This window comes from Colias philodice, chromosome 11 (genome assembly GCF_061535455.1).
Source record: "Colias philodice isolate Cphi_HAF_F1 chromosome 11, ilColPhil1 Martin Lab GWU primary, whole genome shotgun sequence".
Taxonomy (NCBI): Eukaryota; Metazoa; Arthropoda; class Insecta; order Lepidoptera; family Pieridae; genus Colias; species Colias philodice.
Genome location: NC_143096.1, coordinates 4,210,384 through 4,232,843, shown reverse-complemented (window position 1 = coordinate 4,232,843; position 22,460 = coordinate 4,210,384). Strand labels below are relative to the sequence as shown.

The 22,460-nt window shown below is 29.9% G+C and overlaps 2 protein-coding genes across 2 annotated transcripts in view; one reads left to right on the top strand and one right to left on the bottom strand.

The window, feature by feature from the left end:
* LOC149484467 (band 7 protein AAEL010189-like) overlaps positions 1 to 22,460 on the top strand; it is a 277,474-nt gene that overhangs the window by 156,876 nt on the left and 98,138 nt on the right. The window lies entirely within an intron of this gene.
* LOC149484475 (cuticle protein 19-like) lies at positions 6,267 to 10,822 on the bottom strand. Its single transcript, XM_089700685.1, has 4 exons — positions 10,730 to 10,822; positions 8,659 to 8,796; positions 6,794 to 6,890; positions 6,267 to 6,552 (listed from the first exon to the last, which is right to left on the bottom strand). Exons 1-4 carry the CDS (start codon positions 10,742 to 10,744, stop codon positions 6,392 to 6,394), a joined length of 411 nt encoding a protein of 136 aa, XP_089556811.1. The 5' UTR covers positions 10,745 to 10,822; the 3' UTR covers positions 6,267 to 6,391.

Below are 22,460 nucleotides of genomic sequence, written 5' to 3'. Positions count from 1 at the left end.
CATAAAATGTCAGATTTGAGTTTCCCGCTAATTGTATCTAATATAAGCAAAGGCGCGAAAGTATACAGCCAAAAAGTAAAAAAAAAAGATAAAATTATTGAATTAAATAAAGTAAATCTAAAAAATTATTTTGATCGAATGATCGAATTCATTTTGATGAATAATATGATTAATGAAAAAAAAATAAAGCCAAATAATTACTTTATGAGTTAATTTCCAATTTTTGAAAAAAAGATAGGGTCAACATGAAGGGTTATAAATATTACAAATTAGGGTTACAAAAAGCAAATATAAATATTATACAAGCTTGCTGTATTATTATTAATCATTAAAACCATTTTCCTAAAACCTTAATCATAAAAAGGGTTAGTATTGTAGGTATATGCATTGTATATGTATTAGGGTGGAGTGATAATGTATGAAAGAAATTTTTTTTTGTTTTTTTCAAAAGGCATAGCGACAGAAAGGTGCCTTTTAATGAGTGAATTCAGCATACAAATTATTGTTTACCTGTCTTGATGTTTTGAGGTGCCCCAACCCAATTGAAAATTAGAAAAATATGATTTTTTCGCAAACTTTGATTTATTTTTTAATCACACTATTTTTATGGCCTTCAAGTCTATTATATAACAAACTTCTTTGTGATACACTAAATAATAGCCAGATTAGTTGTTTTAACGTATTTCATTAATGAAAATGATATTATAGAGGAATGAAAATATCAGAAATAAGTAATTATTTAGTACTAGCTGCGCTTGCGGTTGCCTCGCGGTTTCACCCGCGTGGCTCCGCCCCTGTTAATCTAAGCGTAATGATATACAGCCTATAGCCTTCCTCGATAAATGGGCTATCTAACACCGAAAGAACTTTTTAAATCGGACCAGTAGTTCTTGAGATTAGCGCGTTCAAACAAACAATATCTTCAGCTTTATAATATTAGTATAGATTTATAATATTAGTATAGATAACGCTGTTTTTTTTTTCAAAATTAGGCATTAGCAGTCGTGATACTGATTCTCTTGCCATTATAAAATCATTTTGTTTACTTTCTCGGCAAACTGCACTTGAAGCTTATGTCACCAATTTGATAACATGCTTTACGGCCTGGGCAAGGCATAGAAAATCTTTGATATTCTGAAACGTAGTCAAACCGCTTTTCACGATGTCTTTTAAGGCTTTTTCAGATAAATTAGAAGTCAGAGGCTCAGTTTTCTTACATTCTTGCCACATAGTTAAGTTGGTATAATCTTTTGAGCAAGTACAAGAGAATTAAAAAAAAAATGCATTTGCAACTTCAAATATCAAATAACCTTTGGTACTGAGTGACAAAATACTTCAGTTATCTTTTCTTGTTCTTTTTTGTTAGTTTGTCGGTCTTGATAAGGTTTTAATAAGCGTCTATATTCATCGAATATGGTGTGTCGAATAAGTTGTAGTACTCTATTAAAGCTAATAGTGGGAAGCGATGCTTTTCGCCACACATCAAACATTTCCGTAGCTAATCTTTCGGATAAATCATGAATTTTGTTATTTTATCAGGTTTAAATTCATATCTAATAAATAAGAAATAGTTTCTTAGCATCAGTATAAGTTGGTAATTGAGACACTGGGTACTTCTCTGGCAAACAAAATACAGGACAACATGTCGTTTGTCGTATTTTGACTTCCAACACTTTACTGTAACAAAGCGAAATTATAGATAGAACTCACATCAAAAACATTAAATTATGATCTTAATTGTATTTACGTGTAAAATATAATTAAGAAATATTACTAACATTAGTGTTATTTCCTTAACGGCACTGTTCAAAATCAACGTTTCCTACAATAAGATTCGGCGCAAACGGGCCACCGACCAGAGCCACTGGTAGCCAGCGATAGCCACTTTTTTATATATTGAAATATTATGTATTCTGTGTCTTCCCGTTGTCAACCAACGAGATAACACAGAATCTGATTTAGCGTTAATTTGTCAAAATTAAACTTTAATGATTTTCGACTAAATTTTTTGAATTTCTGAAAGTTCATGATGTTGGGGGCACCTCTAAATGTATCATCTGCAAAGTATAATTTTGCATGTGTATTTATGAGCAATAATGACATCTTTTTACAGGTATGCCGAATAATAATAATGCCGGTAATAATGTATTATTATATTTCCTTGGAAAATCTGCCAAACGAATAAATCAGATCAGATACAGTTTTAAATCTGGCGTAATTGAAATAAATCTTTGTTATTATATTTTATGAAATTTTTGGTAGGTACCTAAGTACCTACTGTTGATGCTATTTTCCATTTTATCTTTTTTATTTGAATATATCTTATTAGTCCTAGTCGTAGTACAAGGTATTAATTATTATGTGAAAAATTTCAATTTCAATAAAGGTATTAAGTATTAACTAAATGAGTATTAGGTATTGTAATTTAAAATAATTATTTTTATAAATAGGTAAAAAATGTATTATCACTAGTAAGTAAATGCATAATTTTAATTTATATATGACAAATTCATAATACACCCAATAAATCTTCTAGAAATTTCCAAAGCTATTAAAATGAAATACGTTCATACGGATGTATCGCTATCCCTGAACCGATGTTACGATTAAAGCCATTTAATATGAAGCATTGAATAAACGCGTTACATCAAGAGGAACACATATAATTGGACTAGTTAACAACTTCACTACTTAGAAATTCTGAATTACTGCAATTCCATAGCATTTTGTTATGCCACCATGTATATAAAACTAATTGATTTCCGATAAAATATATCATAATCATATCACGATAGTTTAGTATATTTATATAAGAAATTATATTCTGATATAATATTCCACGAACATGTGAAAGTAATTTCGTTATTTTATAAAGTAGAAAAGGTTATTTGTATATAAGGAAGAATATCATACAAATTTTTCCAATCCATCATTTCTCTGTGTGTATCAATAACACATATTTGGTAAGCATGCAAAGTATTATAAATTATACTCAAATAAATTTATAATAATATTAGAATTATTTAAATTAGTTCTTTGTGTAGCTTATAACGGAACGAAATTATCAAAAGATAATAAGAACTGTAACACACTCTAACAGTTCTTATTATCTTTTTATATCTTCCTAAAAACTGAAAAGTGAAGCAATGAAACTGCTATTTGATGAAATTATTATCATTTACTAGGCTATCCCTCTAAGTCCGTCTGGGATGAACGGGAATTAAAATAAAATACCTATATTTGTGATAGAAATTAAAATATTTTTTTAAGTTACCTTTATTATGTTTTTTTAAGAAGAATCTAAAAATCTTTGAAATATATTAATTCTGGTTGAGTAAAATGTATAAAAGAACCTTTACTATGCAGGTATAAGTTCTACGTACCTAACTTGCGTAAATGGGGTTAGGATATTGTATTATTCCAGAGTCCTTTATTTCATGCATTACCTATTCAAGCGCGGATCCAGGGGGGGGGTCACGGGGTCATGACCCCCCCCTGGGCTAGGTCCACAACCTAAGTGGACCGTGCTAATTTAATATTAACTTTTTTAAATTAACAAATTAATACTGTTCAATATTATGTTTTTATTGAATTTTGAGACATAAAAGTAATATAGAACAATGAAATCAATTACAAACGGTAACGGAAGAGAATATAACAAAAATTATAGAAAAAGTTTATTAGGGTCGACCTGTGGTCGTAATTTAAGGACAAATAACAGGTTTTTCGATTAAAAAAAACTATAACTGCGGAATAAAGTGTAATGGTAAAGTTGTATGTAATTAATTTTTTTTCTACAACTTTTCTGTTACACTTTTCACACAAAACCTCAAATATCGAAATATCCCAGTTCGTGGATAAGACATAAAAAAGCAATTTTTTTTTTCAAATGAACACTATAAAATACAGTCAAATTACAACAAAAAATCGGCCAAGTGCGCGTCGGACTCGCGCACCGAGGACTCCGAGCAAACATATTTTTTCATTATGTAATATGTTGTATAACTTACAATTTTGTTTAAAGGATTTTTTTCTTTATCTGAGCTTGTAAGTGCTTAAGTCGTTGCTTTTAACCAAAATTCAAGACTGTGTTCACGGGAAGTACCTTGTAGGTTTTGATTGATGATTCCCTTGCAAGTAGGTAGTTGCGAATTGCTCTAACTGCTTTTTCTTCAGATTGTGTTGACATAGAATTTGAATTAAATAACAGATTTAAGTTATTATAGTCCTGAGTTCTGATGTGAATATCAATTAAATACATGTAGACGTTCATGAGTAAAGGGATTGTGAGTTTAAAATTATTTAAAAATATATTTTCATTTAATTTAATTAAATAATTAGGGTTCTCGCAGTTATTACTACATCTGTGCTATAACACGATACTTTTTACTCAATTTCAAGACTGTGTTTACGGGACAGGGTGCTCCCTGCAGGTATTGATTCCCTTGCTAATGTCGAAATCCTACGGTCTAGGTTCCTTGATGCTGTGAAAAATTCAAACGTTTTAGCCAACGCAATCAAAAGATGCAGCTGTAATTGCTGAAATTTTTCGACACTCCCTAAGAAATCAAAACCTACAGGGTAGTTCCCGAGTACGCAGAGTCATGAAATTTAGTACAATCAAACGTCTTATAACGCAGACTAGCTTACCGCCCGCGGCTTCGCCCGCTTTCTCTAAAACCTTATAAATTATATACTATTCCTCTTGAATCACTCTATCTTTAAAAAAACTGCATCGAAATTCGTTGCGTATTTTTAAAGATTTAATCATACATAGGGACATAGGCACAGAGACAACGACTTTGTTTACTAATTGCGAAAAGCATGAATTTTACCTTAGATTATAATATAAAAAAATATTTAAAAAAAAATTTAACTTACAACCCTGTTACTCATGAACGCTGACATGTATTAACTTGATATTCATACCAAAAACTCAAGTCTAAAATACCTTTACGCTATAATAAAATCAAACTTCTATGTCAACGAATCAGAAGATACAGCCGTAAATGCCGAAAAATTTCGCAAATTTCGAACTTCGCAAGGGAATCAAAACTCAAAACCTACAGGGTACTTTCCGTAAACTCAGAATCTTGAAATTCGGTACAAAGCAACATCTTATAGTACAGATACAGGAATAATTGCAAAAAATATATGTATATTTTTCAAGTTTGTCTGTCTGTGAAGACCCTTTTTGTCAGGAACGCGTGGAGGTATCAATCTGAAATTCATACCGAATACTTAAATCTACGGTTCCTTATAGCTGTGAAAAAATCAAACTTATAAGCCAACGCAATCAAAAGATACAGCCATTTATGCCGTAAATTATCGCAAATTTCGACATTATCACAAGGGAATCAAAATCTATAGGTATTGTACTACTTCCTGTGAACACAGAGTTCTGAAATTTGGTTAAAAGCAATGTCAGCACAGATGGAGGAAAAATTGGAAATTTCAAATATATATTACTATACTCTGTGAACATACATTTCATGCTTATCAACATTCGCAAGTGTTGCCAGGAATCAAAACCTACAGGGTACTTCCCGTGAACATAGAATCTTGATATTTAACTTACGTCTTATAGCACAGATAAAGGAAAAATCGCAAAAAGCATAAATTTAATATTAAAACATATAAAAATGTTTGTACGGAACTCTTGGTTCCCCAATCCGACTCGCACTTGACCATTTTTTTTAAATCTACGTATCAATTAAATTACCAAAATATATCTTTTGAAAATTGACCACGTCTATGTGACCCCCCCCTGGCACTAAAGCTGGATCCGCCCTTGTACCTATTAGTATCCACACGGATATGTCTATGTACATTGTACAGACAGTCTTTGATGTAGAACATACATAATGATATTATTACACTGTGTCCAATTAATTTTGTGGAAAAATTACACATTTGACATAATGATCCATCAATACTGTTTTTAATTCACTTTTAATATGTTCCGCGTTAAAAAATTCTGTCGACACACATTATTAGTCAAGCAAATAGCGATAGGTGTGATCTTCGCTAAAATTTTCGATTAAAATTTTTATTGCAATATGAAATATTTGCATAAATTTACGCGCATCGACGATTAAGGAATAAACAATTAATATTAGTAGAATAATGGGAATACATTAAATCGAATAAATGATTTTCCAAAGAGCTATCTTATGAGTAGATATTTTTGGTTCTTCACAAAGAAGTGCGTGCGAACTTTGAATAGATTTTTTTATGGGCATAACCGCATAAATAAAAACCAGTAGATATGTAAAAAATGTTAAATAACTTTATTTCGTACAAAATAATTGATAAACGCCACAAATAAACAAATTATAAATATTTTCGAATTTCGAATAAATACTACGATCTAAAGTTAAAACAGCGCCATCTAGTGGTAGCCATGGTAACCAGCGTTAAACTGATTTCCAAAAAACTGTGTGTGCTGCCCTCTACCGATTCTTCTGACAACCGCGTTGAAACCATTGATTTTATCAGCGGTGTATTCGACAATACGAGTGGAGCCATCTGGTTCGGCGAGTGAGTAGGCACCTGAAATTTACAAAATTATTGGATTATTATATTCGAATTTATAATAATGAATGCCAATATTAATGAACCAAAACTTCGTCGTCAGTACGATGAAAATATTATTATGACGAGGAAAACAACATGAAACATAAAAGCTTTACAAACTGTGGAAATTCTTCGTTTTTGGGAACTTCAGATAAATGTTATGTTTAATTATTCAAGTATAATATATTATGTTAATAGTAAATTTAATTATAATTACCTCTCACTACATCACCATCGCGAGTTTCCCATTGCGTCTTGTGGTCGCCGGTATGTGGGTCACTCACGGAATAATCAAACGCATATTTGGGACGAGACTGAAAGAAACACACAGCATTAAAATAGTAGCTATTTATAAATTATCGTCTCTAATTAATCTAATATTGGGTACTTTACAATACTTGTGGGCTATTGATTTAAAGGCAATGTGGACTGGCAGCCCATCGTATTTTTCGACTTTTGTAAATTACATAGGTCTAATAATATTACGAACTCAGATTATGAACAACAAATTTTTACTACTAAGCGACCTCTCGTGGAATATTTATGTGCAGTATTTACTGTTTACAGGTCTACAATTTGACATAACGTATTATAAAGTAAAATGTAAGTATCACTAGATGGCTCTGAAACTATAACATAAAACCATAATATTTTTTGGTATTTTACAGTATTATGGCTGGTATTATGTAATTTTAATGCACTTGTGGTGTCTCTATGTGCGTATGTAGGCCCTTATTACAAACTTTTTCCTAAATGTGTCAAAACACTAATTATATCTATTTTGCATAATTATATTTATGTAGTAGCTCAAGCACCTGAAACGAATTCTAAAGACTGAAATTTTTCTATCGATATTTTTTTCAAACACTAGCTGGCAGTTAAGTTCATAAAGTGTGACATCAATGGTAAAACAGTTATTTTAATTAAAATACCATATCAAGTATAACAATAGCCAATAAAAATAGGTCTGTTTGATGACCTAACAACCTATATGAATCATTGTGATATTTTTTACCAAGAGACTTCTTGTAATTGATGTTCTTCATGAGTCACATTATGAATCATACTAATACTAGAATAATATGCTCCATATTTAGTTGAATTTATGTATCAGGATGACAATTAACAAAACATTTTCCAAAGCTGATAAAAGACACGCTTTATAATTAATATAGGTAAGTAATACCAAAAGATTCAGAAGACAGAAATACTATTCTCGATTCGATCATCCTTTATGTACGACTTTTGTAAGAACAAATTTTTATAGACCTTTTTTAGAACATAAGTGTTTTCGGACCTTGCGTAAAACCTGTGATTATATGGCCTAGCTACGGAGCTACGCATATTCGTAGTGTCGCAAGGATCGTCACGGTTTGTGACGTTTTGCATAATATGGGCTAGGGAATCTAATTTAGAAAATGGCCCTGCGCGTATTACGCATTTTGGGTATGCTTGAGTGATTGCTATTATATCATTGCTATTATATCACCTAATATACCTAAGTATGTGTAAGAATGAAATTGACTACAAAGTGAAGATTTTAATAGCACAGAATATAGAGCAGGCATACGATTGAAGTAGTATAAATAAAAATTAAAGATGTTAAATTGATTACTACGTAATGGGATATCACAATAACTATAGATATTGCATAATATAGATTACTTAACGTATCTATTATTGGAATAAAATCTTTAATAAGCAATAATTTTTCTACTAAGATTTCTAAAACGATCTTTTTGACGACGCGGTTGGCGCAGTGGTAAAGTAACTGCCTACTGAGCCGACGGTCCCGGGTTCGATCCCCGGTCAGGGCAAATATTTGTGTGATGAACTCAATTATTTGTTCTTGGGTCTGGGTGTTATTATCTATATATGTAATTATTAAATATTATATTTATCGTCGCCTAGTACCCACAACACAAGCCTTAATTGAGCTTACTGTGGGACTAGGTCGATTTGTGTAATAATGTCCTATAATATTTATTTATTTTTATTTTATTTAAAAATAACATCAAAATGCTTATATGGGTATAATCAATGAGGTCAGGATAACTAAAAAATGGTTTATATTTAACTTACATAATATCCTCCGGTAGCTGAATGAATATTGGAGCTGGCATATCCTGGATTGTTTGCAGCGAAGCCATAACCACCCGTTCCAGAATAACCGACGTACCCAGCATGCGCTGCTACACATACGGCCAAGAACGACACTATCTGGAAATGTAATAACGAAAATACATAATACATATATTAATTTACTTACTTTTTGTTTTATTTATTGATTCCTAAATATAATTGGCTCAAAGGCCATATTGTAAGGTATAATATAAGAAAGTCGTTCAGATTCCTTGAGTATATAATTATTATCAATATATCAGTAGCACAACCTATTGACCTTCACCTCTTAAAATACCATTATATAACACAGGATAACAAATAACAATAAACAAAAATGAACTTGCCACCATGTAAACTAAATAAGGTCGTATTGTCTATTCACATACACGACGGAACAATGTACGGACAATATGTCAGTATTTAATCTTACGTATGAGATTAAGAAATATAACAATGGGGCGCATAAAAACAAACGCAGGAAGCGTTATAGGTAATAAATGAAAATAGACGTATTCATTTTCCGCTTACATGATTCGATTAAAGCTATTCTCGTTACGTGTATGATGGGTGTTGACAATACAGGAAGGATGGCTTTTCGCACTAAATTATGTACAGTAAATGAGTAATAGGTTTTGTTTTAATTAGGGCATTAGTTTAACTGCCGGTAGAGTGCAATTGCTTCTCATAATAGTATGTGCCAGTTGACACGCTATTAATTGTTGTGGAAAATGTAACGCGCAAACGCAATATTTTTGATGAGACATTTTTATGATCACTTATAAAAGTATTGTAAAATACTGCATTTATTATGAATTTTGTTGTAGTGCATATCACACCATAATATGAAGTTAGAACCTGCTGCACTCTATTAATGGGTTAAGGTGAATGATTCTTAACTTATTGTGTCCGTATATTGTTAATATTTATAATAAAAACGTACCCACTATTAAATATTATTTATATACTATAATTAAATTTTAATTCTTCAAAAGCTAACATAGGGTATTTATATATTAGTAGAGAAAAAAATGATTGAAATTCTATTTTTAATTGATGCAATTGTGAAAGATTATTTTTTTAATAAAATGCCTTTTTAAATTCAGTACTTTTTATAAAAAAAATATTTTTAAGTACTTAGTGAGATAGGTCGTCGTAGGATTTATCGAAAATGATTTTTTTTAAGTTTATTTTACTCTAAAACTTGAAAAGCTAATTATTGAAATGCTTAATGTATCAATAAAAATTACGGAGTATAACAAATTATATGCACTTAAACAAGTCTGGTTATTTCTATGAAGTCATAATAATGACTAACATGTTAATAAAATCTATAAAAACGACATAAACGCGCTCAAAGCGTGTATGACAATAATTTTTATTTGCAGATATAAACAATGATATAGGCTTATTGTCATTAACACAAATTATATTAAATAATGTGTAACAATAAAGGATTTTTCCACTACTACACTTTTTGTCTAAAAATCACTGAAGTATTCAATATTAATGTTTTAGTTCAAATCCTCATTGCTAAGTAAGTGAGTTTCATTGGTCTCTACCACGTATCTACTACGATCTCAATATAAAATGATGTTTTTTCAATAACTTAGTATTAAGTACATCGTAATTTTTAACAATACCTACGCCATTAAAAACCAAATAACTATTTAAACTTATAAAATCAATGTTATTAATTCAATTGCAGTCCAATAAATGAATCATAAGTAATTTGTATAACCCATTGTTAACTTAATTTTCATGAATAAACATATATGATCACTAGATATCCTTCAGAAATGATTTAATAGTTAAAATTATAACAATTATAATGTCTTATTTGTTGTTTAATCTTCTTCTCCGTAGATACTGCTTTCTGAATCGGTGGTAAATGTTAAAAATATGTAATGACGATTCAAAAGTGCTTCTAGAAGAAGTCTAATTGAATAAATGTTTGAGCTTAATATGATACTTAAATCACATTTAGAATTAAATGTATTATTTCACTATAATCACATATCACAACACTTACTTGTATACCACGCATTATGTTCCTCCTTGAGTACAACAGGACTGAACTAACAATGATGGTGATTCTATTCCGCTTCTGTTTATATTAGTTCTGATTACACCACTATGGCGTATACATCCTAATCATTTTGTAGTCAAGGGAACCCATGAAATTAAAGTATCCTTTGTATGGTTATAATATTATGTGGAATTTCATCTTTGGAGAATAGTACTGAATAATCAGGTTCAGGAAAGAATAATTACGATCCTAAAAATTAGTTAATACTAGAAAGAAAATATTTTAGGCATCCATTCATGCAAATTTGTATTCATACACTTAGAGCTTTTTCAATAATTAATAAGTAATTTAATTCGTAGTTTGATAATTTATTAATTTTTATTTCTACAGTAGACTATATTATTATGATTGTATTTTACTGTTCCTAATATTTAATGTTCATGTAAATTGTTGCACTAGAGAACACTGAAAATTTTAAAAAGCATTGTTTTAAAAATGTTTGTTCCAATTCCAACATTATTCTTTCATTCATTATTTCATTATTTCATTCATTATTTTTAAAAAAGAACATATTTAATTGTATATACAGGTAGGGATTCTGAAAAATGACGTCCTCTCGACTTCCTTAATTGTCGTAAAGGGAATTATAATTTTCTTCTGTGTGAATCTTCTGAACATAAACTTTTAAATATACTTAATAAGATCTTTTATTAAATATGAATCCTGAAATAAAAGATGATTCAGCTTTCATTATCACCATTAAGACAAGGTTACTTTTTAGACCAGTGACCGTGTGAACATACCTGGTTATTTCTTGCGCCCTACTTTCTTACCAATAGCGCTAATATTATACGTAACAAGTTTAGATTTTTTACAATTTTCTAGAATTTTCAATAAAAAGTAAAGCCTCAATCATGTTATTACTATTATTTTATGTATCTATGTCTTGCAAATAAGGATAAAGAATCTACCTCTATATCTGTATATATCTGTGACCACTACGCGAGGATAGAAAAACGAAATGTAAGCTTTTAATGTAAGTTTTAAAATAATATAAAAAAGTTTTTATGTTAAACTTGTCAAAAAGAGGATTAAAATTTAGATTAAAGACTATGAAAGTCTTTTATAAGTCTGATTTTGGGTGCTTCACATCACACACGACAGTTTAGGATTTTTTTTAAAGCCTTATGAGTAAAAACTAATATAACAAATACTATTTGCATCTTATAGAGTTTAAAATCTAAATGGCATCAAATAAAAACTAATAGCCAGTCCAAATTTAACAAATTAAGTACCTACATCGAAATTTGATAAGCGAAATATTATAAGCTATTTAACACTGCAATCCTTAATAATATATGGAACAGCGAAGACTTGGGTGATTATCGCTAAAATATATTAAATTAAATTTAAATTAAAGCATTTAATTTGTCTTAAACCTATGTCTTAAATTATTTATTTTAATGCATTTCAATATTTTGTTATAACGCCATCGTGCGGCAACTAGCAAAACTAACTTGAACATCATACAGAAATCTTTAACTTCGGATAGCGGTTCTGTTAAGTTAGCACTAAGTAATCAATACTGACTTGAAAGTACGAGTTATTTTAAAGTTATTTGCATAGAGGTCGCTACTAGTCATTATGAGAAAATGAGAAATAACCAACGTTATAGGGCAGGTATTATTTACGTTATTAGATACGTTATAGGGCAGGTTTATCAGCCATCTGGTTTCCATAACACAAGCGAAAGCTTAGTATGGGATCAGATCGTGCCGTGTGTGAAAATTGTCCTGAAATATTTATTTATTATTTATTATTATACAGTGCAACCTTAATATAACGTACCTCAATATAACGATTTCCTCGATTTAACAAATTTTTCGTAATCCCCTTGAATTGTCCCTATGATTCAATACAAAATATCCCTTTACATTACGAACATTTTTTGCGAACAACCTCTTTATAACGAAATTTTAACTATCAAGAAAAGTATAAATACCTCTAATTAACGAATTTCGTCAACCCAAAACCTTTATATAAAGTTCCAACCAATGTAATGATTCTTAATCTCATAGTATGTGATTCATGTCGCGACAGGTTTCGACATGCTTTTGTTCGTAAAACGATCATTTTTGTTTAATTTAAATTGGAAAGTAATGTGAACACTGCTGCTCGTCACTATTGTTAAAGATTCAAGTTGAAATGGAAATCAGAAACGTAAAAGACCTCTTTACAACGAATTTTAGACCAACCTAACCTCAACATAACGAACCTCAGTTCAACGAATTACTTGATATAACGAATATTTATTTGTTCCCTTCAGATTTGTTATATCGAGGTTGCACTGTATTTCTATTTATAATTACTTTTACCCTTATAATTATTAAATCAAAATCAAAACATGTTTTAGCTATATTCGTATGGCAATGCATTAGTAATATCATTCTTCGTAGAAACATGTTCATAGACAAGTGGTGATGAATAAACTTAAAAGTAACTCAACTAGCAATGAAGAGAGGGTTGCTAGAAATTTCTCTGCGTGATAGAAATAAGAAAATTCTAAGAAAAACTGAGTTAACTGTCATTGCTCTCAAAATTTGTTAAAGTAGAGGCCACAAAGCTCGTAGAATGTATGCTTGTTGGTGTGTAAGGGTCCTGCAATAGCAATTATGAACAAAAAGGCAAACTATTGTACGCTCACTAGGTGGTAAGAAGATTTAGTACGATAGCAAATGAGCAAAGCCAAATACAGTGATTTGTGGCCCTTTCTGGGAATATATTGGTAGAATAAATGGCCAGAATCCAGCCAAAAATCCTGAATACTTCGCGTTTTTATACATACACATAAATATGGATCGTGACTGTAAACAGAATGACATAAGATTATGTATTATCAAAATATGTATTTAAGATTTGTGATTCGAACAATAAACAACGTTTTCGTAACCGGAAAAATAAATTGGCATTATCTTATTTTAATTATAAAAATAGTTTATCTACATTAAAATATTAAATGATGCAATAATGAAAACAAGTTGCCTCATACATTATTTACATCTCTGGTATAAAAGAAAGACTACTTCAGGTTTAAATGTTTAATATTCAGTTCATTATTTTGTGTTTATTTCATTACATTACCTTATATTCTTGAAATTATTGTATTTTCTAGAGCACGTAAGGTCAGAAATACAGCTTAATAGTATTACAGTCATTTTTCGTGTTATCGTCAACTATCTATGCAAAAGTATGAAATAGTTATAAGTTTACTTTTACCCTTTCCTTTTTTTCGATAAAATCATCGGCATCATCATCATATATAAAATAATCAACATCAAAAGTAAATATTATGTTTAAAATCAAATAAACTAAGGTTAAGTAAATAGTAGAGAATGGTTTTAAACTTTACTTATTTAAATCCGCTGTAACGTTTACCTTTATCGTATTATATTTTTAAAACCAAAATTTGAATTGGTGTAGATTTTAACAATTTGATACTGATTCTGAAGCTGATATCGTAAAATATTGACAAGAAACTTGATATAAACTTGAAACTCGTTTAACAATAAAATAAATAAAATTATGCTATAACGGACACAATACTACGTACGGGCAGTTTTTATCATTATACGTAGGTAATATACGAATTCGTACGATAAAGGTTCTTAAAGTATCTTTATATGCAATTATATAGAAAGGTCAATACGCAATCAATTTGTCTTTATTTTGGAAAATCAACGTGTTCCATTTTACTTTAATAGCCTTTAAATTAAAACGCATTACTCATACGAATCCATAAATAGTATAAAACAGACTTTTAAAACAGAATCAGAATAAAACGTAAGTAATATGTTAAAATTATATGTATACTACGAGAGTAGGTTCAACTACACATAATTATTTAAATATCCACATACTTATTTAAATCAGAAATTCTGAGCTAGATTGATTTACTGGACACAAATAAGTTTATAATAAGTGCTAACTGCTAAGATATTATAATGTTTACAAATTGCACGGGTTAATCTTTCAACAAGGGCAGTATAATATGCTACTATAATATGAGATTCTAAATCAAAAGGACCTTGAATAGCATTTTAACTATAGCTTAAATGTAACAAAAAGTTCTGTTAATATTTATGTAACCTCAACTATTATAAATAATAATAAAAACACAGGAAGGAGTACATGTACATTAAATAATAATAATTTAGTATATAATTAAAAAATTACGAATAATACATGCGTCATTATGAATAAAGATACACTTAGATAAAAAAAATTTAAAAACAGCATAATTCATACTATAAGGTATAATTATTATATTATGTATTGCTGTTTATACTATATAATTAATAATCAATAACTATATAACCCACGTATTGTGTTCTCTGACAAAAATTGATACATTAGCTTTGTAGACAAATTTGGCAAGTAGGAGGCCAGTTAAAAAATCTTTTAATGTTTGTTTATTTATTTTATCATAATATGAGTATAGTAATCATTACATACAGCTAGTTGAGATAGTTATTAGTTATGTAATACGAAGATACAGGTCTTAAAATTCAACTAGATACTAAACTATATAATACTTTGATACAGAACTGACAACTGTGCTACCATGAGGCCTTAGTTTTTGTTGTATTTTGTTGAATAAATGCCAATTTCTTCTTAGGTTAACCTAAAGGTGCGTGCTTTAACGAGAGATTTATGGTACATAAAGTATATTAGTTTATTTAATTCACGACATTAGTCGTACGATAATGTTTTAGTCACGTATTTACAAGTTAACAATACCTTATCCAAGCACTAATATATAGCTATAGACTATTTAACACTAACTTTTTAATTTATTTTTTTCAATATTTGGAAATAATAAAATGTGAGGTATCACTTCGACACATAAAACCTAAAGAGTAGAAGAAATTCGATTGCTCAGGCAGGATTATATATCAGGTGGCCGACAGGCTCGGAGTAGCCCCGGCAAGGCGAAAGACGCGGGTCCAAATCCCGCTTTGTGATCGTATTCTTTATATTCCTCAACATTAAAATATGTTTTCACAATTAGTTGCAATTGATTCGATTAGCAACATCAAAAGTTGCATACATAAATCGGACTGGAGTGAGCCGCATTAGGTAAAATTTTACCTTATATAGTAAACCAGATGACATAAGACTGCATGATTAGATGCATCGATCAAATATGGAACCATGTTTCATGTTACAGTACCCTTATATGTTGAAATTGTTGCAATCTTAACGCTGCATTTTGTAAATATCTGGTGAGGACATTTCACTGACTCCCCACTGATTCTTTCTTAATTTCTTAGACTAATATTTGTTGAATAAATATAAAGTGTTCATGTTTCGAAACATAATGTAACTTCTCTTTTACCAATATTATGTCCCCTTAGCTAATTGCCTAGTCTTTTTATTTACGTTATTCTTCGTAATCTTTTTGCTTGTATTCAACAAGCTGATGATGAATTTAATTTTTCAAAATATTTTATCTTAGCAGATAACTCGTCTCATAACCTTTACTCTGAAAAAAGTACTTAAATTAAATAAATCACTTCTCAAATCCTATTTCTACCATCTAACATACAGAAAGGAAGACGAAGCTTGACATTTTAGCTATTGAAAGTAGGTTGTGACTCTGATTTAAAACACTTACTGGCTACTTCTGATTTCCAAATAATGTTCACATCAAATGTTAATATACTTGTGCTTCATGTATTCGAAGATTGTATTTATTTCACATTGGGATCTTAAGTTTGTTCGATCAAACATGACGAAGCATTAGTTTGATATATTTTGTTAAATGTAGTATGCTGTAAACATGCAAGCATTAAGAATAAGCTTATTTTTGATGAGATAAGAAATTATTTTTATCCACTAAAAAGCTTTTCCAAAAGGAGGTAATTATGAACCGTAAATAATGGAGCAAGCCATACATGAACAGCGTCGAGATAATTATACCCCAGCTGAGTTTAAAGTTAAGTAATTTAATGCATGGCAATCTCGTACTTCCAGTCGAACACCTTTAACGTCTTATTCTAGTGACATATTAAATACCAGGAATCCCACAAGCCACATTTTGACGATGAGAATCGTGACAGGAACGTCAGACCGTAGCATGCGGTCTGTCAATCTTTCTGTGTCACCTGACCATGTAATTTATGTGATGGCGATGACACTAGGCCTTGTGCCCTTTTCCATTGTTTGCGTGATGGCGAATAATTTTAAAATTGAAAACCTGGAATTCTTTTCTTTATGTTAGGTATAAAAACAGATAACTTATATCAAGTTGTGAGTCAGAGATTCAAGAGTCCATTACTTACAAAAAATAATATTATCTATCTGATCCTTTTCCTAAGTGATAAAGTACATATTATTAAACTAAATGAGACAAGTTATTAATAATAATAAATACACAATAATTGGACTCAACATTTCTTGTAAAGTGAATTGTGAGTATCGAAAAATTTACTAATAATTGGATCTACATATTTGCAGAAGGAATCCAGAGTCCCGGCAACAATTATAATCGAATAAAGAACAAGAAAATTCGTACCATCTCTAAATATCAATTATAGAAAATTAAATTGTTACCCACAAAGCTTTGCATAATTCATTATCACAATACATTTCTCAATAAATATTAATCAAAATTTATTGCAAATTTCTGCATAACAATGCCCTAACTATTAACCGATGACGTCATTTTTCATAGTCTCTAGCACGCCTACTGTGTCATACAAAGTATGACGTGCGGTATTGAGGTAGGTCAAGATCACTTGCGCTTTCATTGAGAGTGAATGTGAGAAAGTCGTGACGTCGTGGTGGTTCTTCCTCGCACTTGGTTGCAATTTAGACCTTAAAACTTTGACTATAGAGTTAACTTTTTTTTAATGTCAATGGCGTATTTATTTTGCGTATTTATTTTTATGGTTAAAATTCGGATAATTATTTATATATTTTCATGGCTTTTACATGTAACAAACAAAAGGTAGTTCTTAGAGATTTCGCGAGGTGAAATTACTGAAATTGATTTTAGTTTTTTAATGTGGATAAAATTGTATTTATTTTTATGATAAACAACACATGAATGGAAAATGCTATATAAAAGTGTCATGTGTTCTCCGTAAAATATAACAGTAGCATACCTACCGCAAAATGATTATAGATTATGGGATAGTAAAGAGTTAACTTCTCTCGTACTAATAAAAACATTAAATTGTTATTTAAATAATACGTGAATAGAGCTAAGAATGGGGCCAATATTATTCGTAAAGTTAAAATTCAAGAAATGTCAATTTAGTCCAGTCTGTGGGGAAATGTAAAAGCCTCTGCTCTACAAAAGGTGGCGTAGAAAATGTTTTGAAACAATATTGTTTAGGTATGAAAGGTTAATAAAAATCCAAGTTTTCGACCTTGACGGACCCAGGCGCTAGCCGCCATCTTGAATGAAAGGTGCTAAAATAAGGTATATTTTAAATAACTTCTCAATTGTTTACTAAATCACAAAAGTGTCTATGAGGGGTTCAAAGAAGACAAAATTACCTACATTTTTTTCATACATGATTATTCTGTAAGTCTTAAAGGTAAAAAGTTACAAGCGACGGAAATAATAATATTTACAGAAATCATATAATTTTAATTTTGTTTAAAAATTGTGCAGCTACCATTTTTTAATTCTTTTTGATGGCCAGGCTGGTTAATGGTGGCTTCTTCATTATCGTCGCTGAAATTTTCTGTCTCATTGTCTGTATTTTTAGTTTCCAACCATGAAATTTCGTCGTCATCACAGTCTTCGTTATCTATCTGAATCTCTACTGCATTTTCACACAGCTGACCACTACAGAATCCACACACAATAGAGCATTTTAATCTAGCTTTTCTGCAACTACATGCTTTGCTGCATCCTTTTTTACAGTGGCAAGAAATTACACTTAACCCATTGACCACCGAGCGGCCCGATCGGGCCGAGACACAATAGATTTTCTATTGTGTCTGTGATCCGAGGACTGACGGATTAAAAGCATCTGAGGTGCTGCTTTCTCTGTCGTTGTTATTGGAGTGAGCCTATTGGTGTCATATCTCCAGCCCCAGTCTTCTGGATTTTTTTCAATTCCATACCATTTTTGGACTTGGTGGTATGTCCTAAACGCATGATACCATGCAGCGTCCTTTGTTGGCGGCAAAGATGCAAGTTTAAATTTACTTTTTATTGATAACTAAGGATTCCTTATCCATGTCCTCTCTGTACAAAGTTACTAGAAAGCGTACTCCAGCGTCTTCGATTTCTTCTGGTCATGACGACGAAATGGTTGGAAATTATTAACCTTTATTAACCTTTATTAACCTTTCATACCTAAACAATATTGTTTCAAAACATTTTCTACGCCACCTTTTGTAGAGCATAAATACCTACAGACTGGATTAATTGTTCCTGAATTAAAATGTTGTGTTAGCAGCGCATTATTTTATGATGCAAAAAGTCGTGTAATTTAATACACGCGGAAGAATGCAATGATGATGAAAAATTATGCGCAAAAATTGGATTCATTAGATACGACAAACTAATTAAATTAATGTGTTTCCTAATATAATTGGTTCTTAAGATCGATATTTTACGTTCTAACACATTGTGTAACGAAACAATTAATCAAAAGATAACAACAATTAAAAGCTTTATCTCTATTTTTATACTATTAACCTGAATATATTGCAATATTCTCAGGAATTACATAAGAATATCACTTTACAAAAGTGTTTCGAAACAAATTTCTGAAAATTTAATATTATATTTATGCAAAATGTCTATCTATTGAGAATCAGTCGCCAAGATAAGATAGAAAGTCGATAAAAGATCAACTTCCTAGTCAAAGACATCCTTGTATTCAATTCATTTATGCATAATAACATATTCCTGTATATAGTGTGTTTAATTATTTCATTAACCAACAGGTCACCTAAATAGATAACCAATTAGCAGCCTTTGGTTCGTGGGAGATTCTAAAAACATGCGATTTCTACAATCCACTATACAATGGGATGATGATTATCACAATTTGTTGCGTGACCGTTAGCACAATAAATTATAGTTTTAATAAACAGAGAATAATTGAAAATATTCCATAATAATGGAATAGTTAAAACGTGTTAAAGTTAAATTTAAAATTTTTGTTTCTCACGAAATAAATGTATTACAAATTATATTTTTGCGATTAGAGTTTGTTCTATGAGAATATATTCTAAAAATGTTGACCGCGGTTGTGTTTTTTTAGATATCTTGATAAAAGGTAAAAAATAACAGTTAATTATTAATTTAAAAATAAAATTCCCTAGAGTCTAGACAATACAACAAGAGTCTGTTGGAAATGTTCACATTTAACTTTACTTATAAAAGTATGCATGCATGTAAAAGTTTATTATAGTATGCATTTATTAATATGCATTTTTATTTGTTTATTGCGGCTATTTATTCCGAATCGAATGAAGCTTTTACGATCGGATTATCACTTGCAGATAATTGATAGATACAAGTCGAAATATCCTAGTAACTAGTAATATACTGAAAATTAATGTTTTGACTGATATGAACATATTAATTATAATCTGTATGCTTTTTTGCTGTTTTTAAGGTAGTCATGTACTCTAGGAAACCATTTATCAATCAAGAATTCTTATTTTACGATATGCAATTAATAAAAACAAATAGAAGAAAAACTTAAAGATACAACTACACAATTCATAAAATTAGAATAAATGCATATTAGGTACTTGTTATTTTATCCATGAATTAGTTTATAAACAAAGAATCTATTATTTTTCAATGGTGGTATCTTTAATGATTATTCCTTACTTTTGTTTGAAATATGTAAAATATTAAATTAAATATAAATTGCAATCATATAGTACATACATAAACATTCAAACATTTTTACTTAAATAGTTAATTTAAAAGTCGCATTCTTAAGGTATTAAAGTTTCATAAACTACCTAGTATTTGTACTTTAAAAATGTATTTTTGGAATGAATTATAATTAAGTGTATTTAGCCAAATTGAATTGTAAATTGAAATTCTTATCTCATTTTTTTTAAGTGAAAATGGTATTAATGTTCCGTTCGGTCGTTGCTAAGTGTAGAGCAGCCGTAAACCAAAGATACGTAAATTATAATGTAATACTATACTAGTAATAGTCGTAAAGGTTTTAATAAACAGGCAAGTCCCTATACAGTTAAATTTATGAGGAATTCCTGATAATTATTAACTACTTGATAACAAGTCGTGGGAAATATTTTGGTTGAATATATACTAATTGTGGCCACCTGTTTTAAGCTGCAAATCCGTACTGTATACGGATCTAATGATTATATTTAATAGCTAGCTATTAGATATAATTTATCACTTCTGTGTATTATAATTTATTAGATATTATTACGTTTAATTGACCTCTACTCTTCGGCTCGCGCCAAACGGCATCAACGGTTCTCAAACTCTCACGTCTTTACTATTGATTATAAAAGAACTTGGAACCGTGACTGCGCTTCAATAATATATCGATTCTTTGCTAAATAGAGTCATAATTAAAAAAAATATGGGTAGGTATGCTATTCAATACAGGTAATCTTGATATAAACGAGAAAGTTTGTCAGGATAAATGGAAATTTGTTACTCTATCATATAAAAAGTGGCAGCTTCCGTCAGTTCAAATTCAGTTCAGTTCAGTTAGGTAATTATAAAAAAAAGATTTTATAATATTGCGCCGCAAATTTGGGGTGATGCCCATATTCCCACTTTTAATTCCAGGGTAAAATTGAACTCATTGAATATCAGCCAATCACTTACAGTTTTTGTATGCTAGTGAAATAAGTTCGCACACATTGATTTAAAAGCTTTTGTCGTTTTTTTAGCATATTTTGGTCACAATTTTAGATGTACTTTGCTAATACCTATTCATCAATATTTTTAGGGTATTTTTTATATTTCGAAATGAATTATTTTAATTCCAAGTAATTATTAGACTGGATTGATGGACTGGATATACTAATAAGGCTTTCAATTAGGGTCTTGTATTTGTTTTTAATATGTTCCGTATATATGCTTTTTCTCCCGGTTTAATATTTCAGAAGTCTGTATTAGTTTTAAATATTTGGCTATCTTGCAACAGATAATAATTGTATTGTGTTTTTTTTTTCTTTTACTTTTTCTATTATGTTCACTGTGAGACGTAGAGGAAACAATTGTTAATGTTATTATTGATTATGTCATTAATTTATGTATACCTACGCCTTTAATTGTTTCTGTAAGATCTCCAAATAAATAAATAAATATATTACTTCATACAGTGAGGAAAAGGTATGAAACAATGATAAGAAAATTTACTGATAAAATTTATTTCATAATATACATATTTACAATCAATAAAATACCTTAACTAAGCTTATAAACAAATTAAATCAAACTTAAATCTTAAATTACGGTAACAATTGTTTTAAAACAACATCAATTTAAAAAAAAATCAAAATCTATTTATTATACAACTTAAACAAATACAACATTAGGATAAGAACAATATAATAGTACAATTAGGTACGGTATGTGATCAGTATTTATATTACAATACATCATTTCCGTAATGACATTTTTTCTAACCAATTTTGAAAATGTATGGCTCTCGGTCATTAGATGAGCTAGCCGTGAAATGATCAAAATAAAAGAGTATAA

Coding starts and splice junctions, on each gene's coding strand:
- LOC149484475 (XM_089700685.1), bottom strand. Junction 6,891..8,658: donor CAGCTACCGGAGGATATTAT/GTAAGTTAAATA, acceptor TGTTTCTTTCAG/TCTCGTCCCAAATATGCGTT. Junction 6,553..6,793: donor CGATGGTGATGTAGTGAGAG/GTAATTATAATT, acceptor TGTAAATTTCAG/GTGCCTACTCACTCGCCGAA.